At 43.3% G+C, this 12,587-nt stretch overlaps 1 protein-coding gene across 2 annotated transcripts in view; it reads left to right on the plus strand.

Annotated features, from left to right (window-relative positions):
• The first annotated feature begins 1,862 nt into the window (after nucleotides 1-1,862).
• The window catches only part of PPM1L (protein phosphatase, Mg2+/Mn2+ dependent 1L), a 309,827-nt gene continuing 299,102 nt past the window's right edge, over nucleotides 1,863-12,587 (plus strand). Inside the window, exon 1 of one of the 2 annotated variants that reach the window (XM_050779923.1) lies at nucleotides 1,863-2,975. In XM_050779923.1, the coding sequence (XP_050635880.1) occupies nucleotides 2,577-2,975 (399 nt within the window). In that variant the 5' untranslated portion in view covers nucleotides 1,863-2,576. The remainder of the gene's footprint in view (nucleotides 2,976-12,587) is intronic. The other variant, XM_050779927.1, reaches the window with a different exon arrangement.

The following is a 12,587-nucleotide window of genomic DNA, read 5'->3' on the forward strand; positions in this document are numbered from 1 at the left end:
CACAGTGAAACGGATTCATGTACAGAAAGACTGACAATGCACCCAAGAGTGATTTGATAATTTACAGTAAGAAATGTTGTAAACTTATCTTCAAAATAACACTTATGCATTACTTTTCTTTCTAGTTCCTAAAGGTTCTTTAATTCATTATCTCATTTTGGAACCTCTTGACAGAATGACTGAATTTATTTTAAACTGTTTATTTTCTCGATTTATCAGATGAAAATACCTGAAATGTAAAGCAGGACAGGAGACTATATCCCAGTTGTGAAAAATAACATACTGTTAGCAGTTCTTATCTCCTTCCTGTCTTTTGTACGCATGTTTATATTATTGAGATTATATTGTATATGCCATTCAAATGCTTACATTTTCATTTTTTTCTGCCTATGGTGGAAATATATAGCTTTTGTGGAAACATTAGAAAAGTTATGGAAAATAGACAAAAGTCTAAAGCAGAAAATGAAAGCGGCATATAATGTACTACTGTATGAATGATTAACCACTGGGAACATTTTAGTGTATTTCCTTCCAGGACTTCTTATTTTTTATTTTTAGAAAAGGAATGGGGATCACATCAAGGCAGAAGTGTTTGTTGGGTGACAGACACTGGCTTGGCTGGGATCAAGCAGCCTCTCTGCTCTTCAGCCCAGCGGACTGGAAGAAGCAGATCAGCACTCTTCTTCCTGGACAGGGGTAGTGAAAATGAGTATTTTCCTTCAAAGCTCACTTCTTTCCGTATTTTAAGCGGACGCGGACATTGTTCTTTTCTCGTGCCTTCCCACCTTCAAGACCCACCAACACCTGCCTGCCCACATTTCGAGTTATCCTCCTCGGCTCCTGCAAGCCCGCACTCTTCTCCAGGGCGGCTACTCTCCGCTCATCCAGACTCCCGCCCCCAACTGAGCCTTCTTCCTGCGATGACCGAGGAGGTGGAAGGAGACCACCACTTCCGAGCTTCCAAGGGACCTTCAAACCTGAACCGCAGAGTCAGAGCCCTCGCCCCGTAGAAGAGTCAGGTGCGCCCGGGGGCCCCCATCGGAAGCTTCGTGCCTCCCCGTGGAAAGGTTGCGAGCAGGCAAGGCCTTCGTGGCCGCTGAGTCCCCTGCTCCAGGGGCGGCGGCCGCTCTCAGAAAGAGCGGCCTTTCTCGTCCCTCCCGAGGTTATCGTCAGAGTGCACTTCCTTGGGGAAACAGAGGTCATTCTCTCGAGTCCCCCCTTTCTGCTGTTTTCGGGAGGAAGAAGGTCGCTAGACCCAGGCTAGCTCCCCGACTCTTGAGAGAGCCGGGAAGGCCTCTGTTGCTGAACGCCGAGACCGCGGCCAGCGGCCAGCGGCCAGGTCGTCTCCCTATCGCTTTGCAAGCCGGGAGAAGTGCGTCCCTTCTCGCTTGCCTTATGCCTGGCGAAGAGGGGACCGCACTACAGTGCTGCCGCCGAAGGGGGGAACGCTCACGTGCAACTCTCGGCTTCCCAGTGAGCAGCAGTAGCTCCTGGAAAACCAACGCTAAGACTACCAGGGTCAGTATTAGCTTGTCTTAGGAGCCGGCACAGGGGGAAGGAACAACCATTCGCAAGAGCTAGATAGCTGACCTCCCTCTTTTCTCCCCATTGGCTGGCCTGGACCGCCTGGGGCTGCGAGCACGCACCGGCGGCCGCGGAACTTGCTCAGCCTCTGACAGCTCGGTGGGAACACCTCCGAGTGTTGAGTCCCGACTTAAGGGGCGGGACGGGGCGGGGTGAGCGCGCGCGGGGCGGAGCGCGCGCGAGCCGGGACGCGAGGAGGGAGCGCGCGAGTGAAGCGGCACCGAGCCGAGCCGAGCCGAGCCGAGCCGAGCCGAGCGGAGCCGAGCCAAGCCGAGCCGAGCGGAGCTGGGAGGTGCCTGGGGAGAGGCAGGCAGAGCCCCGCTGGCCGCCTGCGGCTCAGTACTGATCGTGCCGCGTCGCCGGGCTCTGCGTACCCCTGCCTCTGCCCAGGCATCCGCAAAACTTTTATTCTCTGGGGCCCCAGGGGGTGTGTGAAGGAATTGGAACGTTCGGCCATCTCCGCGCTCCCCTGCGGCGGCGACCGAGGGGACCTGCATCCCTTGTCCGCCGGGCTGTGGAGCCCTGCGCCTCACCTGCTGATCGCTCCCGGGAATCTCGAGGGGCACCCCCGGAGGGACCGCGCGGGCGCTGGCGCCCCTGAACTCTCCCGCTCACCGCGGCAGACCCGCCCGGCGCAACTTTAACTTGATTCCTCTTGCCCAATCGGGGCATCCGCGGCTGCTGCTGCGGCGGCTGCTGCTACCGCTGCCGCCGCTGTCTCACAAAGGGGCTGAGGAGGGGAGGCGGCGCGGGCGGCAGGGACGGGCCTCCGGGCCGCCGAGGCGGGGAGACAAAAGGGAAGCTGCCTGTGCTCGCGCTGCCCGCTCGGAGCCGCCTGCTCGGCTGCCTCCGGCTGGGTTCCGCGAGCCTCGCCCCCACCCTCGGGCACTGCTCCACCTCCCTCCCGGCTGGCTGTCCCCGCAGTGCTCCCGGACCCGGCGAGCCTTCGGGGCGCGCGTCGCTGGTGGTGGTTGAGGCTCTAGCGATAATAAATGATAGAGGATACAATGACTTTGCTGTCTCTGCTGGGTCGCATCATGCGCTACTTCTTGCTGAGACCCGAGACGCTTTTCCTGCTGTGCATCAGCTTGGCTCTGTGGAGTTACTTCTTCCACACTGACGAGGTGAAGACCATCGTGAAGTCCAGCCGGGACGCTGTGAAAATGGTGAAGGGCAAGGTAGCCGAGATCATGCAGAACGATCGACTCGGGGGGCTTGATGTGCTGGAGGCCGAATTTTCCAAGACCTGGGAGTTCAAGAGCCACAACGTGGCGGTGTATTCCATCCAGGGCCGAAGAGACCACATGGAGGACCGCTTCGAAGTTCTCACGGATCTGGCCAACAAGACGCACCCGTCCATCTTCGGGATCTTCGACGGGCACGGGGGAGAGGTAGGAGCTACCCGGGGCTTTGTATTTGTGTCTGTGTATATATCGTGTGCGTGTGTGCGCGCGCGCGTGTCTGTGTGTGTGTGTGTGTGTGTGTATAAACAGGACAGCGTGTGCGCAGCGTGAGAGGATCTGGGTGCGAGGGGCGTGGTGATGACACCATGGTACCTGGCTGGACAAATGCGGCTCAAGTTGCCAAAAGCACTGCTCGATCCAGACTTCTTGGGGCTGAGGGTCCACTTTAGGGAAAGGAGAGTCATCCGCAGCATATTTGTTGCTACTTAATACGAGGTTCCCAAGGCTGGAACCCAGCAAACACTGTGCTAGCTTAGCAAGGAGAATTAATGGTATCTCCAGTGAACTTTGGTCCCAGACCCCAGTGCCCTTGTTCTAGGGTTTGAGTTGAACTAGGCACAGAGAAGGAAGACAACATCTTTTATGCTTCATTAGGAAAAGAGACTATACCTGCAGAGCGAGCTCATTGAGGGTGAAGGAAGCTGTGACTCCTTCCCATCGCCTTCACTCTAGGGAGGAATCCGAGGGGCTGCTCTGCGCTTCTTTCCAACTCTATCAACTTTACAAGTGCAATCGGGCCAATTGACAGGAGCGCCTCGCTGGCCGCTTGTTTTTACCAGGATCTCAGAGCAGGACCTAGATGTCTCTGGCCTTTGCAGAGGTGGCTATGCCCGCAAAGGAGGCGGTGCCTTGACCTTACCCTTGCGCCCTGGCGGGCTTGGGGGTGCAGAAGTCGCCCTGCTTCTAGATTCCTTTGTTTGTGGTTCATCTGGAAACAGGAGATAGCTAGAGGCCGGTTCAGTTCCCTCTCCCACATTTCAGCAGCACCCGGGTTGTGCGCTGAGGCCCAGATTTCCTGGAGGTTAGGCAAGGGTTGGCTCTGATCGTTGCGCATTGGCCCAGGCAAAGTGAGAGGCTAATGTGGCTCTAGCGCCATGCTCCAAAGAACACTGGACCAATCACCCCATCTCTCATTTTGGCAGTTTGTAACGGGTTCTTTGCCGCATACTCTTTGTTTTCCCTTTTGGCGGCATACTTTTCTTATTCTTAACCCCTTCCTGTTTTTGATTACACTCTTCCCCTGAACTCCCATACAAGTTTTCCCCCAACTTTCTTCTCTGCCCTCTGATCTCTGGGTAGGCTGTAGGGAACTGCAGGGACTGCCATTCTTTTTCAAGCATTTGCTTGTTCTTTGGCCTTTGTTTTGGGTAAACATTGAGAAAGCTTTCAACTGGATATCTCATCTGCATTCCTCACCCACCACTCTGCTAATCTTTTCATGCTACTGTGCCTACCTGCCTTGTGGAACCAACTTTATCAAGAATGACAAACTTAGTAGGAAAACTCATTTGGTAGAACTGAAATCAGTTTTTGCCATTTTCCATCCACCCTAGCTTTTTTTATATTCTGTTTTTTCAGAATGCAAGTTTCTCACTGGTTGTAAATTTGTAACCTCTTGGGTAATGTTGGGATCCCCTCCCCTTGGTCACAGAGTAAGTGAAAGATGTAAAATTAATTGAGGGAAAAGAGGCTGTGTACATGGGCAAAAACATGCCATAATGACAAAGTTGCCAGTATAACGGCTGATTTGTCTTCTTGGCTTGAAGTAGACTATCTGTATTTTCATTTTTTTGTGCCTAAATTCAGTGAGGGTGAAGGAAGCTGTGATTCCTTCCTTTGTAAATCATTTAATAAGCTTATATTTATTATATATTTTTATATTAAAATTGGTGGCTGGTAATAATCTGCTTCTGGTCTTAGAAAGCAGTTTTAATTTTATTAAAGATTTGGTTGTAATAGTAATGTGGTGAAATTTTGAGTTGTGGTTGTCTGGGTGTGATGCATTGGCATAATTTTAGCCTTGGGTTAAAAAAGTGTAAGTGATTGGGTGATTTAAATTTTTTTTCTTTTAAGTTGATACTGTAAAACCTGAAATGTGCAGACCAAAACACTTTTCAGGTTGAAAATTTTCTAGTACTATCTTGTGGTAAAGGTACCCTCCAGAAAAGGGACACGATAAATGCTTTCATTTTACTAAAAGTATTTTACACGTATGTGGCTTGTCATTAAATTTTTTAACAACAAATGAAAAGATGATCATTGTTAGCCAAACCATGAAATACTTTTCTTTGTGCCTTACATTAAAAAGCATACTGTTTGCAAAATAATTGATATTATCAGTACTCTTAAATAGAATACTTGTTCTGTTCACAATCTCTTACCGTATGTAGCCAGTTAGTTCATTTTGGCTTTGTTTTAGGGCAAAATAAGGGGAGTGCTACAACAGGAGTTACTTAGTTGCTATTGGGAGTATAACGATGATGGATAATATTAGGTAGTTTCTCTCTTGCTTTTTCTTTATGTATAATCATTCAAAATCCTACCATCGAATTCTTGTGTGTTGTTTAGCTCCTTTAACATTCACCAGAGGAGGGTGCCACTGTTTGATTTTAGTATAGATGATGTTAGCTCCTGTCACAAAAGAGGAAGCTTTTTCTGAACTTTCTATTATTTATGTATATTCTGTCTCTAGAATGGTACAGAAGATAAATGAGGAGTTTAATTTTATTTCTAATAACTCACACTAATAAGGTAGGCCATCAAAAACTAGGGCCCATCTATAATTGTAGTGCTCTTTAGATGCAGAGGAGACATTACCTTGTATATCCTTCTATATCCATTTCATCTGTGTATATTAATTTCATCCCCCACCTTTTTTTTTTTCTTTTAAGCTGAGATGCTGATAGCTGGAGAAGTTGTGACCTTCCTAAGGCTGTGTGGCTAGTTCAAGGCCTTCAGTTTGTTGATCTCCATATGAAACCACTGGACAAATTGGCTTGAATATTTACCTAGATAGATGGTGCCCTGGGGATACAAGGGTGAATGAAATATAACCCCTATCCTCAAAAAGTTTCAGTCAAATGAGAGAGATAGACCTCTATACCAAAAATTATAGTCATGGTACACTTAGAGTGTTATGGTAACACAGAGGAGGGACATTTAAATCAGATTGGGAGGTAGGAAGGCCCAGGAAAAAACACCTTGAAGATATTGTTTACTTTAAGATTAGAAGCATAGGTTTTGACTTGAGATCTGACTTTGAATCTGTGCTCTGCTTTATAGTAGTTGCAACATTGGACAAGTTGCTAAAACAACTTTATCTGGGAGTTTATTATCTAGAAAATAGGGATAATAATGTGTGTAAGGTGTGTCTTCATCAGTTGTATTATACCCTGTCTAGAGAAGTACCTAATGGAGAGAAGGATATGGAAGAGGAAAGGCCAAGAAGACAAGAAGTCTGCAGTGCTGGGGCAGCAATATTCAAGGGAGAGAGACTTTTCCCGTGCGAGCCACAGCTTTGATCACTATGAAGATGTATGTAGTGCAAGGATAATTTATTAGGTATCTCCCAAACTCTCTATATCTCAAGGTTCTAACTTTCAGTGGACTTCTGATTACTAATTCAGGATTTCAGTTATCCAGATATTTGAGAAAACTGTGTCGTGGCTTCAGGTGTAAATTTTCTTACAGTCAAAAGGAATATTCTCTATGATTAATTAGTAAGTTGGTATTCTGATTTGTACTTCAGCCTCTTATAGATTTGGGTTACCATGAGGTAGTTCCTCTTGAGCATATTTAACTGTGGATTCTTTGGCAAAGATATGTCTCTGGACTTTTTATGCTGAGGACCAGACTCTGTAGGGCTGTGTCTTCTTCTAGATGGATGAGATTTTAAAGAGCCTTATCTCAGTGGTCCTACAGGCCAGCTTCCTCCCTTGATTCTAACCATGATACTGTGTGTGGATGGTTCACTGTGTGTGTATGTGTCTAAAGGTATGGCGGTGATTGTTTTCTTATATAACAAGATCAAAACAACAAAAAGGTAAAAAGGAGCTCGTTATGTAAATTGATGTAGAAAGATTATTTTAAGATAAAAATGATTTTTATCTAGGAAAATCATTGTTTTTATGCTTACTTGTAATTTTTATTTACAGGCAAAAGGTGTTTTGTTGTTGTTGTTTTTTATTTTTTTAATACTATCTAGAAGAAGTATCACTAAATCCTTTGGCACCTCTATCAATGTTTATGGGTGAAGCCTAGCTAGAAGAATAGTTGTTATGTGCTCCATATGTTCATGAGCATTACTTTATTAAAGGTCTTATGTATCTTGACAATTGACACACAGCTTGGCCAGTGGTTAAAGCCTAGAGTTCTACATTTTGCATGAGGGAGAAGCCATACTTCAGGCGCTTGCCAGGGACTGCAGTCTTGAGGCTCAGCACTTCTCAGAAGCTCAGAAAATAAACTGCTTATGGAGGGTTGCCTGAAGAATATATATATATAGTCTGATTCTTTGGATCAGTGGTTCTTAACTTTTCTTGAGTCATGCTGCTCTTTGAGAATGTTATGAAACTACAGACATATTCCCCAGAAAAAAGGACATGCATATCAAATTTTCTTTGTAGTTTCAGAGACAAGTGGATACATGAAGCCTCTGGATTGCAGGTTAGTCTAGATAGAATAAAATCTGGTTTTGATACATTTAGATCTGCAAGAAACTGTGTATCTGAACCCCTTGCTTGGCCCTCCTGCTTTCCTCTCCATCATTTGCTTTTATTGAATTGTTTGCTGTCATTTGCCTATGAGGGTTGTTTGGAGGAATAGTCTCCTCAGCTCTGAGAAATCGACTGCAAGAATGTTGTTGAAAAATCATTTGTTATATTATATAGTATCATTTTAATGAGGACTGAGGGAGAAACATTACTCTATTACCTATTTATCTTAAGGAGGCTGAATTGTGTAACTGATTGGGCCATCCTGGGTTTGTTGGCTGCTACAAGTATTAAGAGCCAAACCTCTGACCTACCTCTAGCGAATGTGCAGACTTTTATGGAATACAGTCATCTGGCACGTGAACCTCACTCCTAGGAAAGCTTATCTTTCCTACACTCAATTTTCCTTTATCTCATTTGTATTAGCCTGTTTTCACACTGCTGATAAAGACATACCTGAGGCTGGGCAATTTACAAAAGAAAGAGGTTTAATGGACTTACGATTCCACGTGGCTGGGAAAGCCTCAGAGTCATGGTGGAAGGTGAAAGGCGACGTGTCTCACATAGTGGCAGACAGGAGAAGAAGAGGGCTTGTGGAGGGAAACTTCCCCTTATATAATCATCAGATCTGTGAGACTTATTCACTATCATGAGAACAGTGTGGGAAAGACCTGCCCCCATGTTTCAAATTACCTCTCACCCAGTCCCTCCCACAGCACGTGTGAATTCAAGATGAGATTTGGGTGGGGACACAGCCAAACCATATCACCATTTTTCTCTTCTCTTAGATATGTCATTTTAGCTTGTATTATATGTATTTATGTAAGTTTCATTAGATTCTTCTGAAATAAGATACACATCTGAGTAAATAAATAATGAGTGGCACAGTGAATGATCTGCTTTTCAGACATTATAGCTGCTGTTAGTAAATATTCGACTTTCACATTATGATGTACAAGAGGCCTAGGGATTTTGTGTGGCTAAGTGCCTTATGGTTTAAGAGAAGATTCTGATTATTTTGGTTTAATGTGGCACATTAAAGTTTCTGCAAAAAAAATTTTTTTTTCAATGAAACTCTCTTTCCTATGCCTGTACTTGAAGACCTTTTTGTACGGGAATGTAGGAACCTGAGTGCTGACCTTGCTGCATCTTCTGAACAGGTTGTTAAGAAATTCGGTTCAATTAAGCCAACATTTTCTGTATAGTCTGGCACCTGTGAAAAGCAGTGTTATGCTCTGTGTGATGTCTAAAAATGACTTGGTGTATTCTGTACCCTCAGGGAGCATTCTGTCTACTTGGAGAGATGAGCATTTTTTAAAAAATAGCAGAGTTACAAGATGCCTGCCACCTACAAGTGTGCAATGGCCTGACTGAAGGAGCTTGGAGAATTTTGGATAATTTTGAAGAGGAACTGACATTTAGTTGTGTCCTAGCATTCCTGTAGACAGCGATTGGGTGGAGGAAGGAGGGGAAGATGACATTAGAGGTTGAGGGAAAAATATGGAAATGGTACAGAGGAAATAAAATGCAGGTACCATTGGAAGAAGGCAGGTAGTCTTATTTGTCAGGAGTAGGCTTTCCCCAACGGTAATCATTCTAGAAGCTCATTCATTATTTTTTTCCATATTCAAGTACGCTTTGTGTTTTGATATACTTAACATTATTTTTAAATTAACTGTTTTTTAATGTTAAGTGTATTTATTTGAAAAAGAAACTTTATATCAGCACCGGGAGTGGAAAATGAAATTCTTGGCCTTTAATCTGCTGAGATACTGTCTCCATCTTGATGGAGGAGAATGATTCTAAAAAGATTTATCTCCTAGTCTCTGGTTGTCTCTAGAGTTCCTCTATCCTCCTCTCCTTGCTTTTTTATGAGGAGAAAAGGTGGCTTTTAAAATTAATTGCCAGCCATAATTTGAAGCAAGGCAGCCTGCTTGCTCCCTTTGCAGGTGGAGAGCACTTTACAGTGATGCTACTTCGTGAGCAGCTCTGGTTTGGAGGATCCCTTTCCACTGTGACTCATGTGACAGAAGATTTTATTTGTATCATGCCTCCATGGGAAACACAGAGTTACGGGCAATGTTTCAGCATAAATTCCATCCTCATTTTTAATACAGGTAAATGGGAAGAGATTATAGGAATAAAACTGATGTTTTTCTAGGTAGTTTAAAAAAATAAATAATTCACAACTAAGGTACTTGAACCATTATGGATAACAAATTGCTTGTGACATAACTTACAATGACAAAAATATACCAGTATGCTAGGTCCCCCTGTTGAAGAGCCATGGCCTGGGGTTTGGGATACACACAGGTGAGGAGAGTGGGAGATGCTGCTGGAACTACTGTTAGCACTATTATTGAAGCCGTGCCGAGGAGCCTGGGCCATATTCTGTATATATTGGAGAGCTACTGTATAGGAATGGCACAAAGTCCATGCTTTAGTAATCCTGCTCCTCTAAACTATATGGAGGATTGATGTGAACTAACAAGAAAGAAGTATGAGGGGAGAGGGTCAATTGGGAAGCTTGAGACAGAGCTGTGAAGATGAAACCCCAGGAGTGTGGGCCATTGTTGAAAGAGAGGGAGAGGATGTGATGGGAGTGGATAACTCTTGAGGTGGTAAGACTGATGTCAGGGTTTCCATAACTTTTGTTACCATTTTAGTAATTCTACTTAATGAATGTTAAAATAAATCTACAGCAAGTCAAATATATTTTAAAGTAAACTAATTTTAAAATCATAAAAATAATATGACTCCATGATAGATCCAGAAAACAAGAAATATTCCTTCAAATCTTATTACCCTGTCACTTCTACTGTTACATTTTTGGTGTATTGCTTGCTGGTCTTTTTGTTTGTTTGTTTGTTTCTTTTTTGGCGGGTGGGTGGACAGGATCTGGCTTTGTTGCTGAGGCTGGATTGCAGTAGCACGATCATAGCTTACTATAGCCACAAACTCCTGGACTCACATGATCCTCTTGCCTCAGCCTCCTGAATAGCTGGGACTATAGGCATGTGCCACTGTGCCCAGCTTCACCTTTTTAAAAACAGTATGCATTTTAAATATAATTTTACATAATTATAAAAATATACATATGTAGATTTAAATCTTGTTGTTTTTCTTTGTATAATTCTATAAACATACTGTCATTTTGCCCTATAATGCTTTATATTTGATTTGTTTTTTTATTTATTTTAATTCTGTCTCTCTCTCTCTCTTTTTTTTTTTTTTTTTTTTAAGACGGTGTCTCGTTCTGTCCCAGGCTGGAGTGCAATGGCGCGATCTAGGCTCACTGTAACCTCTGTCTCCTGGGTTCAAGTGATTCTCCTGTCTCAGCCTCCCAAGTAGCTGGGATTGCAGGCACCCGCCACCATGCCCAGCTAATTTTTGTATTTTTTAATAGAGACAGGGTTTCACCATGTTGGCCAAGCTGGTCATGAACTCCTGACCTCAGGCAATCCGCCCCCTTCAGCCTCCCAAAGTGCTGGGATTACAGGCATGTGCCATCGCGCCCTGCCTGTTTTAATTCTTTACATTTATGTTTTGAATATGTTTTTTAGTGATAGAGCAATATTTTATTAAGTAGATATTTGAGAAATTACTCAACTGCTTCCTTATTGGTATACACTTAGGCTTCTCTAACTTCTTACCATTGTAAATACCATTGTAATAAATCTTTTTGTGCTTCTACTGTAGTTTGGATTATTTCTCTAGGGTGGGTTTCCAGAAGTGGGATTTCTGGATCAAAGGAGTAAAGGAGAAGCCACCATTACTGATGGTAATAATAATTGCTGACATTTATTGAGTATGTATAATATGCCAGGCAGTATTTATAAAGTACTTTATATGTGTTATCTAATTTTAATTCTGATAAGAGTTTATGAGGTAGGTACTATATTATCCCCCATTTTGTAGGTGTAGAAATTAAGGCACTGAGAGGTTAAGTAATTTGCCCATGGTCTCTCACAGCTTGTGGGTGGTGAAACTAGGGTCTGAAACTGCGATTCAGACTTAAAAGCTCCCTGCCTCCAAAGCCTGTACCATCAGTTTTTGGTTGACGCCCTACAGAGCTCCTAATTTGGTCAATGAACTGCTGATAACATTGTTATGTGGACACTGCCTAGTCTTCTCGATTTGCTTAGTGGGACTTTGGTTTTCTCATATGACTGTGACAGATGGTGGTGTTTTTGAAAACCCTACGCTGCTAACCTTGGTAGGTTGATCTTGTAATTACCTAGAAAAGTCCTGTAGTTAAAAAAGACTGGGGTCAGAAGTCAGAGCAGGTGATGCTTCACATTCAAACATCTGTTCTCATCAACCCTGCTTCTTTGCTGGCAGAATCTCTATCCCACTACAGAAAATCTGCAATATTTTTGCCTGTTGGCTCATGAAAGGCTTTCATAGAAATTATAGTGGTATTAGCATAACCAGTCACAATAAACAAAAATGATTTATGTTTTATTTTACTTCAAAGTACCAAAGGCTTGACTTTAGGATCAATATGTAGGAGTGTGGATGTGTTTGCATAATTTTTCTTTATATTCAAGCTTTGACTTTTTTTTTTTCTTTTTCAGGATCAAAACAGCTTCCTATTACATATATTGTTAATTTTACACAGCAAATATCATTTTCTCATTTGTTTATAATACTGAGTTGGTATGTTTAGTTTGAGTGGATGCTAATTCTGTGTTTTCATTCTAGAAGGCTACTTAATACATTATTTTCTTAGCCAACCGTAAGTCAAGCCAAGCTTTGGCTATAGCTAGTTATAATCTGTTTTTAATAGAAATCTTCAAAGTCAAAATTTAAACAAACAAAAGAAGCCATTCTTTTCAAAATAGTTAATGTAATGATAATCCCTTTTATAGCTTTGTTTTGTAATTCTAGGCCCTCCTTTGTAAAGTACAGAGCATTTTTATTAATATTTATGTAGGTAAAAATCATGCATATTGATAAACTAATATACTTTCAATAAAGTTGAAGTCTATGCTATGAAAAACTGCTTAAAAAGTGAAGACATGTGATATGGTCTGGGTCTGGGTCC

This window comes from Macaca thibetana, chromosome 2 (genome assembly GCF_024542745.1).
Source record: "Macaca thibetana thibetana isolate TM-01 chromosome 2, ASM2454274v1, whole genome shotgun sequence".
Classification (NCBI taxonomy): domain Eukaryota; kingdom Metazoa; phylum Chordata; class Mammalia; order Primates; family Cercopithecidae; genus Macaca; species Macaca thibetana.